General features: G+C 38.4%; 1 protein-coding gene across 2 annotated transcripts in view; it reads right to left on the bottom strand.

Moving 5' to 3' along the window:
• Nucleotides 1–1,315: 1,315 nt before the first annotated feature.
• The window catches only part of plch1 (phospholipase C, eta 1), a 71,347-nt gene continuing 50,695 nt past the window's right edge, over nucleotides 1,316–21,967 (bottom strand). For both annotated transcript variants that reach the window (XM_039598071.1, XM_039598070.1), the window contains exons 11-23: nucleotides 20,137–20,244; nucleotides 17,503–17,658; nucleotides 16,709–16,771; nucleotides 14,006–14,100; nucleotides 12,374–12,471; nucleotides 12,099–12,278; nucleotides 9,499–9,606; nucleotides 8,726–8,850; nucleotides 8,428–8,512; nucleotides 7,603–7,749; nucleotides 7,140–7,219; nucleotides 6,059–6,449; nucleotides 1,316–5,163 (exon numbers count right to left, since the gene is read on the bottom strand). In XM_039598071.1, coding sequence (XP_039454005.1) covers nucleotides 2,477–5,163; nucleotides 6,059–6,449; nucleotides 7,140–7,219; nucleotides 7,603–7,749; nucleotides 8,428–8,512; nucleotides 8,726–8,850; nucleotides 9,499–9,606; nucleotides 12,099–12,278; nucleotides 12,374–12,471; nucleotides 14,006–14,100; nucleotides 16,709–16,771; nucleotides 17,503–17,658; nucleotides 20,137–20,244 — 4,323 coding nt within the window. In that variant the 3' untranslated portion in view covers nucleotides 1,316–2,476. The remainder of the gene's footprint in view (nucleotides 5,164–6,058; nucleotides 6,450–7,139; nucleotides 7,220–7,602; nucleotides 7,750–8,427; nucleotides 8,513–8,725; nucleotides 8,851–9,498; nucleotides 9,607–12,098; nucleotides 12,279–12,373; nucleotides 12,472–14,005; nucleotides 14,101–16,708; nucleotides 16,772–17,502; nucleotides 17,659–20,136; nucleotides 20,245–21,967) is intronic.

Raw genomic sequence — 21,967 nt, 5'->3', positions numbered from 1 at the left:
GAGTTAACCAAAAAAATAACTAGAAAACTATTTATCCTCGTTTGGATCGAGTTCCCAGCTGCCCTTAAAATCTTTCATCTGGTGATTTTTCTAATTGAGTCTTAATTCTTTTTACTTTTTCTTTACTTTTTGATGTATGTAGCTGGCAAAACCAGCTACTGACCAGAATTCTATAGACTATGTACATATACACTCACCAGCCACTTCATTAGGTATGGCTGTTCAACTACTTGTTAATAAAAATATCCAACTAGCCAAGCACATACATTTAAGGCAGTCTGCTGAAGTTCAAAAAGTGATTTAAGAAACTTGCCATGGTTGTAAGCATTGGAGAGGATAGTATGAGAAACTGCTGATCTACTACAATCTGCACACAATCATCTGTAGGGTTTACAAAGAATGATCTGAAAAAGAGAAACTATCCAGTAAGCAGCAGTTCCTTTGGGAAAATTGAATTACAAAATGTAAATAATGTTGTTCTGATGACTCGATATCAGCTGCAGTAATAACAACTTGACATAAACGACATGAAAGCATGGCTTCATTGTGCCTTCTGTCAGGTGTTCAGGCTGCTGCTGGTGGTTTAATGGTGTGGGGAATATTGTCCTAGCACACCTTTGGTCCCTTAGCACCAACTAAGCATCATTTCAACGCCACAGTTTACCTTTTATTGCTAACCATGTCCATCCTTTTATGACAGTGTATCCATCCTCTGAGGCTGGTGCTAGCAAGGTGTACCTAAAGAGTAGATCATGTGTATTATGCTGACATAAGAAAAATAACATAACGTCTCATAGCATTTCTAAAACCCTTAAATTAGCTTTATAATTAAGGCAATTTTCACTGTCTCTTGCTTTTAGGTGGCTTGTAACTTTAATATTCCATTTGGAAAGCAAAGTTTACAGCCACTGTTATAGATGTTGTGATGTTTGGTATTGTGTGGATGAACTAAGGCGACCAAGATACTGAGCCTTAGGGTAGAAAAGCAAAGTCTTGGCTCCAATCTTATCTTAATGAGCCTAAAGTTGAATTAATCAAAAAACATTCAAACTATCCAGCTGTATGCCTCTTTTCTCTCATATTTTCCTGGACGTCTGTACTGTGGGAGTTGTGTACCCAGAGCAACAGGTGTATCATTTGTCAGCTGTATTACACAGTCATTTCATGAGCAATTACATCCCATTATGTTTTAGGTGGCATATGGGGAAAGAAGAAGCTGTTTATGTCTTACAATGAATCGATTTTGAGCTTCAGCCGCATTCTTGATTGATTATCTGTTACTATGCAGAAAAAAAAACGTGTCATTTGTTGAAACCAAATATCTCATAATTTTATTGCATTGATAAGAAAATGCTCATAGTTCTTCAGTGAGCAGCCATACAAAGAAAAAAGATGGTGCAACACTGAAACAAAAAAGAAAAAACCCACCAAAACTGCAGTCTTACTACGCTCCTCTCCTCTGCTTGGCCCGGTGTAGTTGTCACTCTGCCTTTTCAGTCCATCACGTTATACAAAATAAAAATGAACAGAACTAAAAGATCATTTTTGCAGTCTGTATCAAAGCAATTATAAAAATAAAAACCTTTAAACTCAATTTTTTCTTAATTTGCAATCACATTTTCAAATTCTACAAATCAAAAAGAGCAACAAGTCCAAGCAAAGAAGTCTATGTACTGTATTGCACCCAATACAAACAAGCCTATGCCCTCTGTTGTATCCAATACAACCGTTTGTTCTGTGCAAATAAGGTTGGTCAATGCAACACCTATTTTATAAATTGGTGCATAGTCATGCTTGACATGTTCACAAGTAACATGCACAAACATAAATGTACAGTTAGAACTGATTCTCAACTAAAACTCATCTGAGATGAAAAATCATGTCAGGAATATTTACACACAACACAAATAAAGAAATACCGCTGGAAAGAGAAGGAAGACTTACATTTGATATGAAGATGAAACCCATCAATTCAAAGTAGCTGTTTGATACTACTACACATTCAAATGATACAAAGAAAGACATTCCCTCTCTGCTTAACAGCCAATACTTCTTTTTTTTTGCTTCATAGTCAGTGTACATATTTTGGACAGTACATCACAGAGACAAAGATAACAAGTATCTGTACAATCAGTCTAGGAAGCCGTTTGGAGGGACTCAAAGTTCCCAAGTACATTTACACATTAAGCAGAATACAGACGATACATAGCCGACTAGAAAGACCATTCACTATTGAAATAGTGGACATTTCATACAGGCAATTCATGCTGTCAGATCCAACCATGGATTATATGAGATGCTTCACTTTTATCTTTTCTAAAAACAGCCCAGAATAAACATTTATTCAACTTGGGGTTAACAAATATGAGAACAAGCAAGGGCAAGTGCTTATTTCATTGATCCCCAGACTTTTGGTATAACTGAAGTTAATCAAGAATCACTGGCAGATTCTTAATTTCATGTAAAGTTATCAGAATTAGAGTCTGAGCAGAAAGTAGACCTCGGGCTCAGACACTGAGTGGCTTGTGTTTGCAGGTGGAAGAGAGTCATCAGTATAGTATCGATCTCCATAATGGTCACCATTTCCGTAACGTAATGATGTGCAAGCTCCTTCGGGAAGTCCCCTGTCCTCCAGCTGACCAAGATAACCTGCTATGTAAGAACCAGTAGAGTGTCTGTTCGTTGGAGGATTCTGTGAGGCTGGTTTATTCCTTAATACTACCCCACCAATGCCGGCAGTGCTATTGATGACCACCCCTGAACGAGGTTTTAGAGCTTCTTGCTGTCTTTCCCGAGCCCGGCTATTGATGTGACGTACACGGCTTTGACTACGGGAGGATAGGCGACGTGTTAGGGGTGGAGGGGAATCATCTGTATCCCTGGACACAACAGGAGCTAAACTTGGTGCCTGTGGCTGTGACAGTGGGGATTTTGCTTGCAACTGAGGAGACTGGGGCCTATCAATATCACTGTCATCCCCCTCCAAACTGACCAGCTTACGTAGCTGTTCGGTAAGAGGATCACAAGACTGTGACTGGAAAGTTACTCCCTCTATGGTGCCCGACTTCTTTTGCTTCCTCATATGGGGCGTGATGAAACTGCGACTAATAATGTGGTATTTGCTCTGAAAGTTGCATGATATGTCTTCAGAGGTTAAGTCTCCCAGGGATTTGGATTTGCATGGGCTGGGGGCTGTGGAGTCTATAGTATCAGACTGAGAAAGAGGTGATAACGGCTTTAAACTAGACTGTCGTGTAGTTCTGGTTTCAGCCTGTGGCTGGTGCCTATAATTAATCTGAGAAACCTTTTGGTTCCATGACTGCTGTTGGTCAAATGATTGTGTTTGACTTTGGTTGTGTAGCTGGCTGTTCTGTGGAGCTGGAGAGGACATAATGCAGTCATAGTCCAGATGGCTGTATACTGCTTCAAAGTCTGAAGAGGGGGAATAAAGGCCTCTGTCTCTACAGCTGTTTACAGATGTAGCAGATTGATCATGGAGGCTTTCCGAAGAGCAAATACCATTTTGGTAACATCCTGCTTGCTCCCTCTCCAGCTGTTCATACCCCAGCCTGTCTTGATGAGACATGTTTAGGATACGATTCCCACTGTAGCTCCTCTGCTGGTAGGAAGTGCTGAAGTCTCTGGTGTGGTTAAGGGCCTCGGAATTTCTCTGAGGTATGGGGTAGCTGTTTTGACGCACTGGACTGGGATTAGAGGGTCTAGAGTTAAAAAGTCTATAGTGGAGGGAAGTCTGGGAATTGTCATGGTGTTCATCGTGACTGAACTGCTGATAAGAAGGTTGATTCATGGGGGAATGATGCTGTGAAAATGCAACGTGAGAGGAACGTGATGAGTACTGCTGTTGGGAATCATAATATGAAGAAGGCTGTTTTTGTAGGAAGCAGCTAGGAGTGGACTCATGGTTTTCATAAATAGCCTGGCGTTTGATAGGACTCATAAGCCCAAGCTCATAATGTCTTGGGGAAGTCAGCATCGTCTCCAGTGGATCCTCATCAACATTTAACTCCACTTCTGTAAAAACCTTTCCAGATGAATCGTGGGCAATGTGAAAACTGTGACCGTTTACAGAAGAGCCTATGTACCTTTTAGAAGTATTTTGTTCTGTTTCACTCATTGGTCCTGGGGGATCAGTCACCTCTTCATACACCCTCTCCTCTATCTCCTCATCTCTTTTTCTTTCCACACAATCCCAGCCTATATTATGACTTTTCCCCAGTCCTTGAACCACCTTTGCTGGAGATGACCCCAAACTGCTTGAGGGTGTGCTCTTTAAAGTGTCTGCCTGAACATGGACTGTCTGTTTCTTCAGGTTGTACACTGATACTGGCGACAAAACCTCCTCATCTAGAATGGTATAGACCTCCTCGAGCTCAGTGGTTTCTGGGCTGGAGATGAGGGCTGGTGCAGGTTGGGTAGTTTTGTGAGGTGAACAGATTTCCCAATTTACATTATTCGCTTTATGAACTGCCTTCTGGGGACTTGTGGGATTTTTCTTGTAGGGGGAATCTGCACTGGTTTTCAGAGGAGATCTGAACTCTTCCAGTGTTTTAGGGGTAGTAGGCCTCAAGTTTGAGTGATGGGACGGGATCATATCACGAGATGTGAAACTGTTTTGGTCAACAGTGCTTTCAAACTGACCAATAAGAGCTGAAACAGAGCCACATGTGTCTTCCTCATTGCCTAAGGATACAGCATCAATAATTCTGGAAATTGTGCTGTCATGCATAAAGCTGGGGCTCTTTAAATCACAGTACCTGTTGACAGGGGAAAGAGGGGCCACAGATGAGGGGACAGAGGAGGAGGATGAAGACACTGAAGGTGCAGCTGTGAATGTTGTGCTACTTGATGATGTTTCTGGTTTATCCAGTTGCATCTGGCTATTCATTGCAGGCAATACAAGAGAGTTTTTCTCTGTTCCTGTGGAGATGATCTTGGACTTGTTGTCTTCTGGCTGGTAATTCGCATAGTCTTCTTCCTTCCTCACTTCTCCAACACCAACAACCAGATAAGAAGTCTCTGACTGGTGAAATTCTTTGTTTCTGTATGTCTTAGAGGGAGAAGGGGCGTTTGATTCTGTGGCAAGTGATGATTCGATGAGTAGGTCAACAGAGGAAGACCTGGGCCTGTCAAAAAGGCAGGATCCTGTGGACACAGATAAATGAACAAAGGGATTAATAAAGAGATGCTTATATACAATAACTGATTTTGAATACCAAGCAGACCAACACTGACAACAATTAACAATCCAGCCAATACAAGGCAACAGCAAAACACAGACGAATGGTTCACCAAGTACAACTGTGAAAGGAGAAGATGGTGGAGGTTTTAAATAAAGAAAGAATCCATGTTTGCAAAGATCAGATCAGGAGGGAGATGGTCAAATGGGATAACATGGCACAGTAATATATTTCTCAGACCACTTTCCAACAAAATACACTGGGTGGACGCAATACTGGTATGTTTTTGAACGATGCAACCTTTAGACAATAGGTATTTTAGATTACCTGTAGGCATATCCTAGTCAGTTCTCTACTACAAGGAAACACACAAATGAAGATGGGACAGAAAAGGCACGTTAAGGTATTATGAAGAATAGGCTGTAGTCTGTCAGTTCACATGGTTACTGTACATGAGTTTTGTAGCATGAAGTAAAGCAAGGGAGAGAAATCAGCAAACATTTTACATTCATTAATCTGCAAAGCAAATCAAGGCAACTCCATGTAAAATTCACAAAAATATAATAGTTTAGAAATATGCTGTAGTTCTTAAAAAAGGCATTAAAAAGTTAAATGATTCACATTTTGACTCTGTTGTTGTTGCCACAGATTGCTGTGGCCTGATATGTGTTAGTATCCGATATTACATCACGAATCTTACAAATATATTTAATTCAGTTAAATTTTAATTCAATAGTGCCAAGTCACAAAAACAGTCTTTCAAGGCTCTTCATATGATGGTATTTAAACCATCTCAATAATTTATATAATTCCTGTTTTTATTTTCATCTTGGACTGCAGGATGAATGGAAAATACCCACCAATAACAGTGTCTGCACCCATGTCATGCTGTTCTTTGTCTGGGGAGCAGATGGAAAGCTGCCCTTGCAGAAGTCTGTCTAAGGGCATGGAGATCGGCCTGTGAATAAGTGGGGCTCGGGGCTGGAGACGTTTCTCCATCCCTCCTTCCTTCCCAGACACACCCTCTCCTCCTGCAGCAGCTGCACCTGTGCCATTCTTTTGGTCTGATATTGAAGCCACTGACTCTGACAGCATCATCTTTGTCTTCTTCCGTCCCTTTGCCGGGGCACTTGCCGTGCGTCGCAGGAGGTGATCACTGATGGAGCGTTTTCGAGGACCACTGGAATTTGTATCAACGGAGGACTTGGAAGAACGGTTAAAGAAACCTCGGATACCTCGTAGCTGATTACTCTGAGGACAAGAGCCAAACAAGAAGAAAAATGTATAAGTAATGCCTGATCAGCCAGTGTGTCGACCTAAAATAATCTAAATTCATTACAACATTTCAGTTTGAAGTTAAAATGATGATGTGGAATTTTACATAAACGATGAGAGGTTTGGCATGTACTGGATATGAGCAGTTAACAACTACCTGCTTTAATGAACATTGTCTATAGATGGCACCCTTACTCCTTAGTCACCACAGCAAACAAAATGCAAAAAGCTGTTGTTTGGTTGTGCACACATGCTTACATTCAAAATAATTACATGTACACTCATAATAAGACAACAACAGGTAAAAATAAAATCTGAATGAAAACTTAATTTGTAAGTAAACTGCATGACTCAGTCATTGAAATATCACAGACAAAAAGTCACTGAAGATAAGCCAGACTGCACATTTGCATCATGCATTGCTTTTCCATGCAGCACCACACAGACCCTAGTAAATGGGTATACCTTATTAGATCCTAGAAAGTGCATTATGGTAAAGCTGGGGTTCAGCACTAGAGGGCTCCACTAGAAAGAAAAGGTATTGAGCATAGCTTAAATGGACTGGTGTGTTGAGGAAAAAAAAGCAATTTCCTGTTTACCTGTTAAAAAAAATCACTTGATGAAAAAGGCTAACAAGGGGATTCCCCAGGCGTATAGGGCACTTACCTTCCCATAGACATCATGCACTGACACGTGCACAAAAATGGAAGCTTCAGTTAGCCCTTCCAAGTAAACATGTCTGTAACCTGTGGTTAGAGATGAAGGGAGAAAGCATGTGAGCTAAACAGTGTGTTTAATACAGATAACAGCTATTATCAAATGATGCAAGGTGATCTTCAGGATTTCAAAACAAATTTAAATGGATTCAAATTTAGAAATGAATAAAAAGATAACCTGACAAATAACTTTTTTTTCACTATATAGTTACATGAAATCATGGTTTACCTAATACAACCAGGAGATGATATATCCTTTAGCAATATCACCATCTAATCTACAAAGGAAAATGATCCTAGTACTGTAGTGATTCTAGCCATCAGTGACAAACAGTGTCCCCTCTTATGTTTATGTCATTCATGCGCAGTAAGTAAATTTTTTTAACAATATGTAAAGCAAAGTCTTTACAAACCAGGCATCAGGCTGGTGAAAGCAACAGTCCGTTGACCAATAAAGTCCCTTCCAATCGGGTCATGGTCCCAGACAAGAAAACGCACCAATGCCACCTCAGCCATATGAAGTGTAAAGGTCAGAGTCTCCTCCCATACTGGGTTAAAACCTGAAGAAAATACACATATATATACAGTAAGCTTATTATCATTATTATCATCCATTTCATTAGTATGCTGTTAAAGCACACACCCACACACCACAAGACTTCCGTCGAGAAAAGGTAGGATTTCACACTAATCTTATAATACTGTTGAGCTCCCAGGCTCCATAACCTTTCCCAGAGGACGCATTCTCCCTGCCCCTGCAGAGTGCTCTCATCTGTGGAGTCACGTTTGAGGTGATACCCGAAGATCACGCCTTTCTGCTTCCATTGTTTCTGTAATTAATTAATTTGATTTTTTATCCTGGCTGTGCTTCACAGCCCAGAGTAAAATCTAACATCTGTGGCATTATTTCATTGGTTTGCTCTGTTTTTAACAACAATGCCATTGATTACTAGAATATGACAGAGGTGAAAAGAGCTGTGACTATCTGCTTTTTTGCATGCCATACATGCATTTTGTTCTATAGTATGAACACTGTAAAACAGAAAATATATGCAAACAAAACTCACAAATACACAAATATTCCACATTCATCCCTTTTACACAACTTCAAAGTAAAATACAAAAGCATGTAAAACAGTTATGAGAAAATATTATAATACATAATTTATACTCGTTGTATATAGTTCAGGTTAGGTCAGTGTACAGAAATGTGCAATAATGGTCTGTGTGTGTCTAACCATTGTCATCAACAACTCGGGTCTGTTCCTTGCAGCAGTCAACTGGCAAACCGATTATTTCCACTTCAACAAAAGGATCAATAATCTGATGGAGGAGAAAAAGCAATAAAATGAATTGTATTTCATTTTATGACCCTGGCTATATTAAGAAAGAGAGCAACTGGAATATCTCTAAACAGTCAAATATAATTGTCCAAATGTGTGCAATAGCATGTAAGAACAAGAGACAGAGAGGGGGAGAGAAGAGATGACAGATGGAGAATGTGGAAACAGTGCATGTGTTTTGGTATGTTTTTACCTCTCCACGGTCCCCCAGCATGGAATCTGGCGGTTTGGGCAACTGCTGTCCACTAATGATCTTGAGAATGAGCTGTTTCTTGGGATAAGCTGGAAGGGGATCATCACTGAATGGGTTGAAGGTGCCTAGAGGGAATAACAGACAGCAGCGCACCAACTTTGATTAATTCCAGCAGTAAATACAAAAAAAAAAATCCATGACTTGCTTTCATGCTGCACACATTTAGTAAACCGTAAAGAAATTGTACGGACCAGAACTGCAAACTACATCTGAAGCAAGCCTGCTAAAAAATTCATCAGTGCCTCTCTCATGTCATGCAGCTAAATCCCAGTTGGATAGATAATTATAAAGCAAACAACGCTGTACTGTAAAATGAAATCTCTCTAATGAACTGAGGTGGATGAAGAGAAGGATACCTCAAACTTACAGCACGTTAAAAACACAGCAGAGTTCCCAAACATTATGCTGAATTATGTAACATGATCAGAAAGTTCTTCCTCTGATTGCTCTAGCAAAACTAAAATTTTAGTTAATATCGCTTACAGTTAAATTCTTATTACGCTTTCTTCAACGAACACTGAGTTAACATGTTCCAGTATGTTTCCATTCCAACTATAATGTACAATGTAATGTATAATGTACTATAATCCTGGGACTTGGAGAAAGAAGAAAAACAAATAGGCACTGATTTAATTATCAGTTAATGCTATTCGCAAATAATCATTTATAAACGCTGACTTATTTGTGTCCATGCAGTGAGTTTGTTGCTGTACCTTTACACATTGGAGGAGGCTTGAGGACATATCCAATACCTCCATTCACCATAAACTTGGCTCTGTTCAGCTGCATCATCCTCCCCTCTGTCTGATAGTTGAGTGCAACTAAAAGAAATAATAATAATAATTATTAATATTATTATTAATAATAATGATGTTAATGGATTTGCATCTTTTGTATTTTTTTATTATTATTTCATGCTCCAGTGGGTTCTGTAGTTGCCACAATGGAGAGTAATTCTTCAGATTAGCAATAGGTGGATCTCAGCTTCCCAATTCCAATTAAAGTCAAAAACACAAAAATTACAGGAGAGGAGCAAAGTTCTATGCCAGCTGTTTTATTGAACAGTGTAGCTCAGCAAAACAGAAGGAAAAGCAAAGCTCCCCTAGGGTGTTCGCAGTAAGCGCATGCAGGTAGGGACCAACCCCACGGACAGACAGCAGGAAAAGCCCAGAGGGCTGTCCCCGGCCCCCTTTTAAAGGTACCAGTAGTCCCACCTCCTGCTGCTGAGTAACTTTCCCACGCACCCAGGAGCAGCAGGTGCAGGGTCAAATGCCGGCCAGAGTTCACACCTGGCGCTGGCTGAGCGCCCGGTCCAAAGTGACACCCCTAGGTTAACCCTTTGCTTTACCCTCTGACAATAGGTCACAACATGGTCAAAGGTCACACATTAGTACAGCAAATAGCATAGTTTTTAAAAGATAATTATGATATTAATGTGAATAATACTTGGCCTAACTACATCAAATATATGAGTTAAATGCATAACATAAAAATAAAACACTCCAGTGTAGGTTTATAGTGTGTGTGTGTGTGTGTGTGTACAGGACAGTGAAGATATGCCTCATGAGTGTGCTGCATGACTTGTGGGCGTGTGTGTGTGTTTGTGTGTGTCACCGCGTGCCTAAAACCCCACATGAAAGTTAGAATATATATATTCAGATAGATATATAGGTACAAATCCACCACATTAGATATATAAGTATACATGTCATACAAAAATCCACTACAGTTCTTAGTTAGTTAGTTAGTTTATTCTTGATCATTATCTGTAATATGAATTCTTGGTTTCAGTTAGTGGGCTTCGGTTAATATTTTGCTTAGGGATTAATTTTGTGTAGGCTTTTATTATTTTTCATTTATTTATTAATTTGTTTTTGGCCTTCCCTTCTGTGTCACTGTCACTGTTTTTTCTATTATTTCCTGCTTTATTTTGGTAGCCTGGGTCTTGTGTGCCAAGTATTGAGTTTTACATTCCCTCTCTCGCTATCATGGATATGTTTCAGTCACCCTCCTGTGTCCACTTCGCTTGATTACCTCATGTGTGTATTGAAGCCTCAGTTTGCCTTAGGTCTTTGACATGTCTGTTTGTCCTGTTTATCCGCCTGAGTAGTTTCCCTGGTTGGATTTTGGGATTCTGTTTTCATTTGCCATTTGCTCTGTTGGCTTCCCCTAATGAACGTTGCCTTTTGCTCATTAACCCGATCTGCAAGTCTGCATTTTTGGTTTCACATTATCCAGTAATAATGGCATAACATGAATACAAATAGACTGCAATGATTTCCCAGTACAGTAAGTCTAGCCTTATATGTAGTTGAAAATAGTACAAAGATAACACATCAAATATATATATATATATATATATATATATATATATATATATAGGTCATACATCTGACACCTGTTTCAAAGATGTTTGACTTCAAAGGCTTATGAAGATGTTTCAAACGTTTCAAACATGTATGACTAGGGTCACAAATGACTGACTAAGCTGTTTAATCTAAAATAAAATAAAATGAATGAATGAATGAATGAATGAATGAATGAATAAATAAATTCCTCGTGGAATAACTCAAAACAGTTGAAATAGCAACATAACTCAAAAAGAGAGCGTCCCAGAGATGGTGAGTGTTTCAAAAGCAAAGATGGGGTTCTGAAAGCCTGCATAGACAAATAGTTTAACAGTTTAAGAAAAACACCTTTAAAAAAGTAAAATTGCAGAGTATTTTGCAATTCTGTATTCTATGGTTGTGCATGATACTATAGAAATTTAAAATATTCCCTTCTTTAGATGGAACTGTTTTTGTTTTGCTTAAAAGAAATTAACTGTTTTAGATCAAGAAAAATTCCTATCTCTTCTCAAATAACTTCAGATTAACTTTCAGATTATATCAAGTGAAGGCCACAGATAAGCTCATTTGTATGTGTTCATGCATTTGTTAAGCAGTGTTAATGTATAAATAAACTAGTAGAAATGGACTAGTTCTTATATAGCACTTTCCTACTTTACTTGAGCACTCAAAGCACTCTATACAACATGTATGATTCACCCATGTGTCCTTTTTGTCTGTACTTTTTCTACCTAAGTGCTTTTATCTAACATTCACACTCTCGTGCATGCATCAGAGAGCAACTTGGGGTTCAGTATCTTGCCCAAGGATACTTAGGTTCTAGCATGCAGATTAAAACAGCCAAGAATCAACAAATCACCCTTCCAGTCAGTATGTTGAACTAGGAGTATGGCATTTTTTTAAACAGCTGTGTTTTCTCTCAAAGTTTTCTAGAACCTTATAAGATCTGTAATTTGTCATCTTACCCAACTGACAACCCACGTTCCAGTAGAACTGAGGGTTGAAATTGGAAGAGTCGATGCGATATGCCGAGGGATAAATTCGAGACAGCTGCCTCTGGTTAAAAGCCAGGAACTCTTCTGTTCTGTGATTCACCAGAGACTGTGCTCTGGTCTCACTGAAAGACAGAACGTCACCTGCAGTGCCTGAAGAAAAACGTGGAGTTGTTATAAGAAGATACCATTAATACGAAGATTGCATTTTGCTTGTGTGTGCATGTGTCATAGCTCTGGTGTTTCACCTTCATTAAGACACTCCTGTGAGGCAACAGAGTTGGTGAACACCACGAGATTTGACAGATCTCTGCTCAGTTTCATCGTCTTCCTCTTTCTTCCACACCTGAAACAATCGTCAGATGGCCGATTTTAAAAAGAGGACAGAGATGACAAAGTGAGATCATCGAGGCAGATGGAATAAAAGGGATAGTAGTTAAGACTTGATCATTCATCCATCCATTAAAGTATTTATAGGAGAAAAGCATTGAAGGATAGAAGATTGTCCACTGGAGGCAACTTGGAAACCACAGGAAAAGAGCATCAAAGGCAAAAAGCTTAATAGGGACCAGAGGATATGCAGTGCAGAAGACTCACTCAGATTCACACACACAAACAACTACACTGTCAGGCACCCACAGTCTTAAAAAAAGTCAGCCACTCAGACACATGCTTGCGGGAATCTGTATTGTGACAGTTCCCTGGGACATGCCTATATGAATATGCAACAGAGACTGGAAGAACAAAGACAGACAAAGGTCTTAGTTGCAGACAGCCGCTGAACAAGGAAAACAAAGCTGGATTTCCACATTTCTTTGCCAGGGTTGACTCAAATAGAAATGGGCGGAAAACAAGACCAACATGGACATAAAACTGAAAAAGAAGTGGACTATATTCAAAGTGAGGATGAAAATGGACTACAATTTACTTTGGTATGATTCCTTTCAGATGTGAGTCTAAATAAAATACAGACCAAATTAGTGGCAACAATAAGACTGAATTATGTCATTTTATCACCCCTTCCTCTGTTATTTTTAAGTACATAATGAGTTGAGAGGATAGATGGGGGACTGCAGAAATGAAAGTAAAACATAGAATCCTGCATTTTTTAGTTCTCGATAATGATATAGCAGTAATAATTACCACTTATTACTGTAGGTGAAAACAAGAATTGTAAGACTACTCATTAGTGACAGGTAACATTTGCAAAATATGCAAAATATTGATATGATATAAGAGAAGGCAAAATACCTAGCAATACCAGAATTAGAGAAAGGTCAGGAAAAGTATTTTGAATATTTTGAGTTTTACTTCTGACAGATAATGTGGCATCAACAATTTTGCCAAATAAATGACCAAAGTTTTTCTAATCATGGTTTTGGATACAATATCCATCTTTGACTACAAGTTAATAAGCAGATGAGCTGTGGGATGTGTTTTTATTATTATTATTATTATGTGATGTATTCTGTTATGGCGCCACTTTCATGCATCCTAGACTCTTGGTATTATTGTGCTTTTGTAGTCAGTAAAATCAGGGTAAAATCAGGGTAGGGAAGGCATAATTGCACAGCAGGGCATGCAGGCTGAACATTACAGATAAATTTGAGAAAAGTGGAAAAGGGTGACTGTTAAATATAGACTCTAAATAAGAAGAGAAGAAAAAAAAATCTAGGTTCTCTGCTTTTATGCTGGTGGTAGCTCCAGATTTGACTCCTTAAACTTTCCCCACAAAAACAAAGTCTTCTCCAGCAAACATACAATATTTGCATGGCACGACCAGTGACCTGAATTGTTTCATGCTCCCAGCAGTCAGCAAGTATCCAACCTCTCAGCTGTCAGAGATTGTCAGTATTGCGATGAAGTGGTTCAAAGGTCACCTGTTGAACTGTCCTCCAGCCTCCCTCCCAGACCTCTCCTGACCATCTTCTTCCTTGTCCATGCTTTGGCATGTCAGCCTGGATTTGGAGTGCCTCTGGACAGTGAAGAGACAGGGATATGTAAACAAACACACAATTACACTACTGTAAAGGTTTGCCCTCTAAATAAAAAGTATAAACCAAAACATATATAATATCCATAAAGCCACCCACATTCTCACAGCACATGTTCTTTATGCCCACGAGTTGTCGCTAGTGTTTTTTCAGCAAGTCCTTTTCACTGTGGCTGTTGCAGTATGTTTGAGTGTGTGATTGTGCATGCCAGGGATGTTTCATACATAGCATACTCAATCACTGCAAGACTTTTTTTGAATAAATTGTTTCTGTTTTCTTAGTTTTGTTGTGCGTTTAGCTAGTCTGTTCTATCAGCGGTAAAGTGAAGTTAAGAAGAGTAATTACAGGGTTAAGGCTGCCTACCAGCAGATTACTTGCACCCATGTGTGCACAGATATATACACACACGTGGGAGGGTGCACAAAATGCAAAGAGGGAGGCATAAAAGAATGAAGAGTAGATGTGTGTGGGCAGTAGAGGAAAATGAGGAAGGTAAAAGGAAGCGAATGGCTAGAGAGAGAAATTCAGAGAGAGAAATAACCAAACTGAGGAATGTGGGAATGTTTAGGGAATCTTTTCAGAAACCACCACCCACTTAAAACTGACCCGAACTTACATTATATGCATGGTAAATTGAAATCATGCTGAAGAACGAAAGCACTGTTCAAGAAGTTGGTACAAAATCTCCTGCAGAGGGTCAGCTCTGTTAAGATCTGATGAGTTCAAAGGCTGTAACTTAGATTCACATAATTTCATACTCATTAAACCATTCAGTGACCTCTTTTGCTCAATGGATGAGACTACTCCCATCAAGATGGAAATCTCTAATCAAAGGATAAAGGTGATTACTCATAAACTTTGCATGTACTAGTTTATGGTATGTGCAGGGACCATTCTCTTTATGTCAAATTTAACATGTCAGAAACTAAGCTTAACCATTCCTCTAGTGCCAGAGTTAAAAATTCTGGGGTTTTTTCTTTAATGTGTCATAAAGTGTAATTTACATTAGAATTTGCTATAAATGACTTCAAAAGAAGCTTTCAACTGATAGAAAGCAGCAGTTGCTTCTGTTTCACTTCTTGTAAGTGATGCTTATCAGTTATCATCTCTGATGATTAAATACAGCAAACAGTGTGGGAAGGCTGCACCAAATAAAAGCTCTGCTTAATAAAAACATATGTAGTCTAACATAACAGCTTTGAGGTAAGCACTACCTTCAAGAAGGCTTTAAAGTTATTTGGCTTTTTTTCCAAACTATTTTAAACAAGTGTTGATAAAAAATTATGTTCATTTTCAGGGTTGTTACTAAAATGCATTGCAATATTGTAATTAGATGATGAGCTGGTATAAATTTAATGTTAAGTTTGTGTAACACTAGCTCTTGCCTAGAAGAAGAGTTGGTCTCTTTCTCATATACAGTGAATACAACGCAGCACTAACACTGTCAGGCTTGGCGTAGCACAAAGACTGTAAGAAGATCCACACACAGTTACTGTCACTGTTTTGTATTTTGTATTATTATATAGTCTTTTATTTCACTGCTACTTAGGTTCTAGTCTCTTGGTTACTGTTCTGTGCTCCGTGCTCTGTGTCTCCTCAGTCAGTGTCTAGTCTGTGTATTTGTGATTCCTGGTTCTTAGGTTTTGTTTTGTATCTATGTTTAGTTATGTCTTCCCTGTCAACCGTGTCCCCTTGTGAAGTCTGCGATGTCCGAACCTGTCCTGTGTTTCCTGTTTTATTTTGATAGTCCTTGTCCTGTGTGCAGTGCATCTAGATTTGTCTCCCCTTGTCTCATTATGTCTAATTAGTCCCAGCTGTGTTTCCCTCCTGTTTCCTATTCCCTCGTTACTCCCTTGTGTATTTAAGCCCGATATTTTCCTTTGCCCTTTGTTGTGTCATACCTCCTCATGTACTGTGACTCTCTGTGTTGCTAGTTGCCCCGTGTTTTGTTCTTAGTTTTATTCTCAGGGTTTTGGTTTGTTTTTCTGTGAGTTTATGTCATGAAGGATGTTCCTCTAGCAAGAAATAAAGCTGCTGTTCTAAGGTTATTTTCCATGCACAAGTGTCTGCATTTGGGTCCACTTCCTGCCTGCTCCAGCCATACATGACAGTTACAATATCTACAGTAAAGTCTGACTAATTAGCATTCTATATCTAGTTTGGTTCGTGGTTTAAAATAAAGAGAAAAACATGGTATGAATACAACAAACTGCAATTGTGCTGTTGAGCGGATGGAGCATTAAATCACCAAGCTGGGTGAATTCAATCAGACTGGCTGCTCTGACGAGAGACTCATTGATTTCAGCCGTTTAGTACAGGCTTGCACATTTTTCCTTCATGCACAAAGACAGCATTGATTTCTTGAGGCAAGTTTGGTCTGCCGTTCAAATAAAACAAAATCTCATCCTGCTGAATATTAGTTTCCCCTCCCAAAAAAGATCATGTGAAAGTGGTTTAACATTCTAAGAACTAAAATAAGTGATTACAACCTAACCTGAAGCTGAACAAAGATGAATTACATTTTGGGACCCCAGATAAATAGAATAAGAAACAAGCGCATAAAGCCACCTCCTTTTCTATGCTTCTTACCTTCTGTTTGAGTGTCGTGATGAACGATCTGCTTTGGGATTTCTTCAGAACCCCTCTGGAGCTCTAAAATATATATTTAAAAAAAATGCATTCAGAGGCTTTCATATTTGTGTTCACGTGCAATTTTTTAGATTTGTGCATGGGGATCATTTGGTGTGAATCTTATAACAGTCACATTAGCACCCAAGTGAGTCACTTAAAGCCTAAATCTCAAGAGATAGGTATAAAAGACATTGGGCAGTACAGTACAATACAACTGATAAGTGGGTGGGAAAAAGAAAAAAATTACAGTAAGTAACACCTAGAAATAAATAAGTAAAAAAGTGTGGTGACAAAATGAGGTGAAGGGTATCACCAGCCAACCATGAGTAGAATAAAATGAATAGGAAACCCCGATGCACAACACCCACTACATTAAAATGGCTGTCAGGAAACTGAAGCTTCTAAAAATAGCACAAGAGGCAAGCAGGGAAATTAAATATTAAGTAACACTGCAGACATTTAGTTTCTCATCACTTTCAGTCTGTTTTGACATCCTTTGGATGAAACACCACTTACGTGGGTGGAAACATAAGATCTCCTTCAGACAGATGTGTGTGTCTCTGTGTTTTCATGTGTTTGGTGAGTGTGTTTGACCTATGAGTGGTGCAGTAACTAGTCTGCTCATTTATTTTCTCCATGACTAATCCCATGGCCTAGTTTTATCCCCTTCTTTTTTTGATTTCTTCTCTTCATCTGTTAACAAGTATAACTCTCCTCCATACTCATCCCCACATATCGCCTTGGGGCTTTACCTGCCGCAGATTCTTCTGAAGACCCTGGTGTGTGGCTCGGAGCAAAGCTCTGATGCTGAAGCTGTCAGTGTCTTCCTTGTCTCCGATCCGAGACTCCTTTAAAAGAGAGTCCAGTTTCTTTCTGATGTGAGACTCCACCTGGTGGTGACCATTGCCCTAGGTGAAAGAAGGGACAAAAGGAAAACGTTTTCAGTATGGTGTAGAGTAATGCCTTTTTGAAGCAGGAGCACACCTTATCGCTAATGCAAGGCACCTGAAATTGCAACACCAAACTGCCATAAATCAAACCTGTATACACAGTACCATATATTTGCAAGAAATAGAAGTAGAAGATGATAACTGCATATAATCACATATAATCTTGTGTATATCTGAGGAGTATCGATTTCCTTTCCACAGGTCAGAAGTGCATAAGTGGTAATGATAATGACTAAACATCTCCCTCTTGTATAAAACTGTACACCTGCTAAATGAATGGCTGAATGTGAATGAGCAATTTTCTCAGTGAATTATATCTGGAGCTCAGTATGTGCATCATTCCATTCAAAATGACAATAAAAATAAATATTTACAAACAGTCTGAGTAATCAAGACCATGCAAGTCACCTTTTTACAAATCCGATGCATCATTACTGTACAAAACTTACACCACACTATTATTGTAATGTTCAGCTGTGACTGCTGTGAAAGCAGACTGGTTTAATGAGCTCAATACAAAACCTCCCATCAGTGGAAACCTGCCATCTCCCGTTTTAAATTGGCAATGATCATCTGAAGTGGCATCTGCAGCCTCGTGCCTCTCAGCTAAATGTGGAAAAATGATGCCATATTTGGTTACACAACTATACCATCTGGAAGAGTCTTGTCCTCTTTTAAGCATTGTAAGGAGGACCATGGCACTATTGTATCACAATATGATGATGATTAAGAATAGCTATGAAAATAGCTCAGGGAAAACTAAAGAGCAGTTATCATAAGCTGGCATTGATGGCATTCTTGGACATATTTTCTAGCAGGCTGAGTACTGAGTACATCAAAAGTATTTTTTTTTTTCTGTTTACTTTTGACTTAAATCTACGCCTGCTTGATTAAGCACCGGTTATTTCAAAACATTACAACAATGACGATCATTAAAACTTTGCAAGCAAAAATTATTGAACTCATTACCTCTAGAACAACAATACCATTTAGATCTCATTATCTAACCTCTGTTTATGGTCTCGTATGTGGCGGTTGGGATTAATTCAGTCCAAACTGTTTGGTTTTTTTTGGTTCGCTTGCCTGTTTGCTTTTTGACAGGGTGTTGTTTTTGTTATTATTTTTTGTTATTAATTTTGAATTAAGATAAATCATTTATCAACATCATGATTTATCATAATTTAAGTTCATCGTTAATTAATCAGTGTTACTTGCCCTGATTGTTTGATTTTCATGGTACAAACAAGTGTGGCTTAGAAACTTATCTGGAGACATTTCTTACACACAGCTCAGTAATAATATGGTAACAGTGTGATAACAACATAGAAATGAGACTGTAATAACATGGAAATGACAAGTTAATTACCAAAGCAACATTCAACTGAAATCCAAGTAATATCTTGTATCGACAGTGGTTCTACCTGAGTAATATTACATCTTTTTATTTTTTTTTTTAATGTGGAAATGAAATACGCAGCTTTGCATCATATTATAATAGTCTCATAATCATATTATCATCATATTATAATACTGTTACCAACATAGTAATATTCTGTTACTAACTGGTTTTGCCTAATAAGCATATATTGGTTTCCATATTATGACCCTTAGTTTCTGATCCCTTATAACCCAATTGCATAAATTTCAGGGTAATATTACTGTGGTGCAAATACTGTTGGTACAAGATAATACTTGTTTAATAATATGAAATTATTTTGATAATCAAGTGATAATAACTTGCTATTTTCATCTTATTACCTTCTTGTTTCCACTCTATTACCCACTATTAATATTGCACAGCCGTTATAAAAAGTGCTACGACTTCTGATTATTTCCATAGAGAATATAAGTAAATTCATTTTTTGAATTTTATATTTTTCAAGAAAGTTAGCGTAGATGCCATTTATTTACATTTCTAATAATTGTCACTAGTGTTTTGATGGAAAAACAATTGCAAAGAAAAGCTATTCTTAAAAGCAGAAACTTTAGCTTTGCAATTTTGTTTTCTTTATATTTGTGCCAGTCAAAACATTGTCTGAACGTGTTGATAATAATCATAATTATGGATCGTATAAGAGCATGTTGTGTTATTATGCATGCTGCTAAAAAAGTGCAAACCTTCAGTGACAGGGAAAGACAGGAATATTGGAGTTGTCTGAAAATGAGTAAAATGAAAGGTTTTCTTGGGTGACTGATCTTCCAGTGTGCTTGACCATCTTATTTTCATGTTATTATTTATGATACAGATTTTTTAATGTATATATTAAGTGCATAGATACAAAAAAGTCAAGAAATGATGACAGCATCTAATTGAAAACAAGCAAGAAGGTTTCAAGTAATCCAAAACAACATGTCTATTTGGACGTGATAATTTGAGGGTTTATGCTTCATTGTGTGCACATCATCATCATTCATAGATTTATTCCTCTCTCTTACATTACTGCTCTTGAGCTTGAAGTCGTCCTCAATTTCATCAGCGCTGTCATCATCGGACACCTCCCCTTCTTCAGCATCTGCAGACAGATATGCAGGCAGGCGTTTTCCCTGCATGGGAAAAAAGCACAGACAAAGACATAAGAGGATAGACATTTGACCCATGCATATGTCTTAAATGCATTGCTCATCCCTTTTATACACATGAACGCCCACACTGCTTGGACTCCTAAGATAGTCCAAGAATAACGCCTCACATTCAATATGTTTGACTTCAGAATATATACAGGCAGATAATGAGCATCCTCGTAATTTTTGAAGATGCTTTACTAGATTCAGCAGGCAAAAATTAAAGGATATAAACACAGAAGACAGCACACATATGTGCAACCACATACATTCTAAACAGTCATCTGCAGTCTCTGAGAAGCTCTCTGAGCACTCCTTTCAGCACACAGTGGAAGCCCATTAGTAAGCCACTCTGGAGGTGTGAGTGGGAGTTAAAATTTTCTAAGCTTCTCCTTCCACTATCAATGGCATACTCTATGCTTACTGCAGTACATCACCACCCTCACTTCAGCAAGTAATATATCCCCTTTCCTTCTATGTATCTGTGACTGTCAAAAATCTTTACGCCAGTTTTCTTCATTGTCTTGTGACTCTCTGGCCTCTTCTGCTCTTGCTCTTCTGGTTTATTGAGAAAGTTGAAAGCCTCTCAAACAGAGGGACAAAAAAGATGGGGGAGCAAAGGGCCTTTGTAGAAAATCAATAATGCTCTTTAACTTTGCAGACATCTGACCATTTAAGACAGATCCAGGTTTTCTTTTCACAGAGAACAATGCAGACCTTCAACATTACAGATAAGCTGCACTGTATCTCATTCTTATATATATATAAAAAAAAATCCAACAAATGGTGAAAGCTTTTGTTGGACTCTCTCTTGGAGTCTCTGGGAAACTCCTACTGCACTGGTGGATAAAGATCTTGTCTTTTTAGATCAACCACAATTTACAGATCATTTTTGCTGGACACCTTTACTGCATCTCGGGAGACGCTATTGCTCTAAAGAGATAAGCTTGTGAGGCTAGACATGGTAAGCTTTTTAGATAAACTTGCAAGTGCAACATCCATTGTAAGGTCACTCTAAATTGTTGCTTTTATCTTTATGATTACATGGACTGAAGAATATATCTGATTGCTGTGGAAGTACACCAGTTTAGTAATACACAAAAGATTGTGTGTGTTTAAAAAAATTTGGTAAAGTATATTTAGTTATTGCTTGTTCACATTGAGGTGTACTGTGAACAAGCTTAAAAGAAACTTCAAAATCAATCATGTTTCATCTTTAAATGACGTAGTACAAAATAATCATAAAGCATATTGTGGTAAGAAGCCTACTGGCTGCTGTTAAGATGCAAACTACAACAGTCACATGCCAACTTAAAAACTATTAAAATTACCCCAAAGGAAACATTTGTGTACCCTAACCAGGCACTCTTTTATGTACATCTGTCAATTTCAAATGTCTCACCAGCCAATAATAATGCATGGATAGATTTAAGTATATGCACATGGTATATGCATATCTGCTAAAGCTGAAACCAAGCATTGCAATCTGGAAGAAAGGTGCACTTTGACCTGCTGGTTGGTGCCAAATGGGCTGTTCAGATATTTCAGAAACTGCTGATCTATTGGAATTTCCAATAAAACTATCTCTAGAGTTTACAGAGTATGGTCTGAAGCACAGAAAATATGCACTTTTCTTGTCTGACTTAAGACTTGTGGATGTCTTAAGTCAGACCAGACTGATTTGAGTGGAAACGAAGTCAACAGT

Source organism: Oreochromis aureus, linkage group 14 (assembly GCF_013358895.1).
Source record: "Oreochromis aureus strain Israel breed Guangdong linkage group 14, ZZ_aureus, whole genome shotgun sequence".
NCBI lineage: Eukaryota > Metazoa > Chordata > Actinopteri > Cichliformes > Cichlidae > Oreochromis > Oreochromis aureus.
The sequence above is the reverse complement of the archived record's forward strand: the minus strand, read 5'-3'. Positions and strand labels throughout refer to the sequence as shown.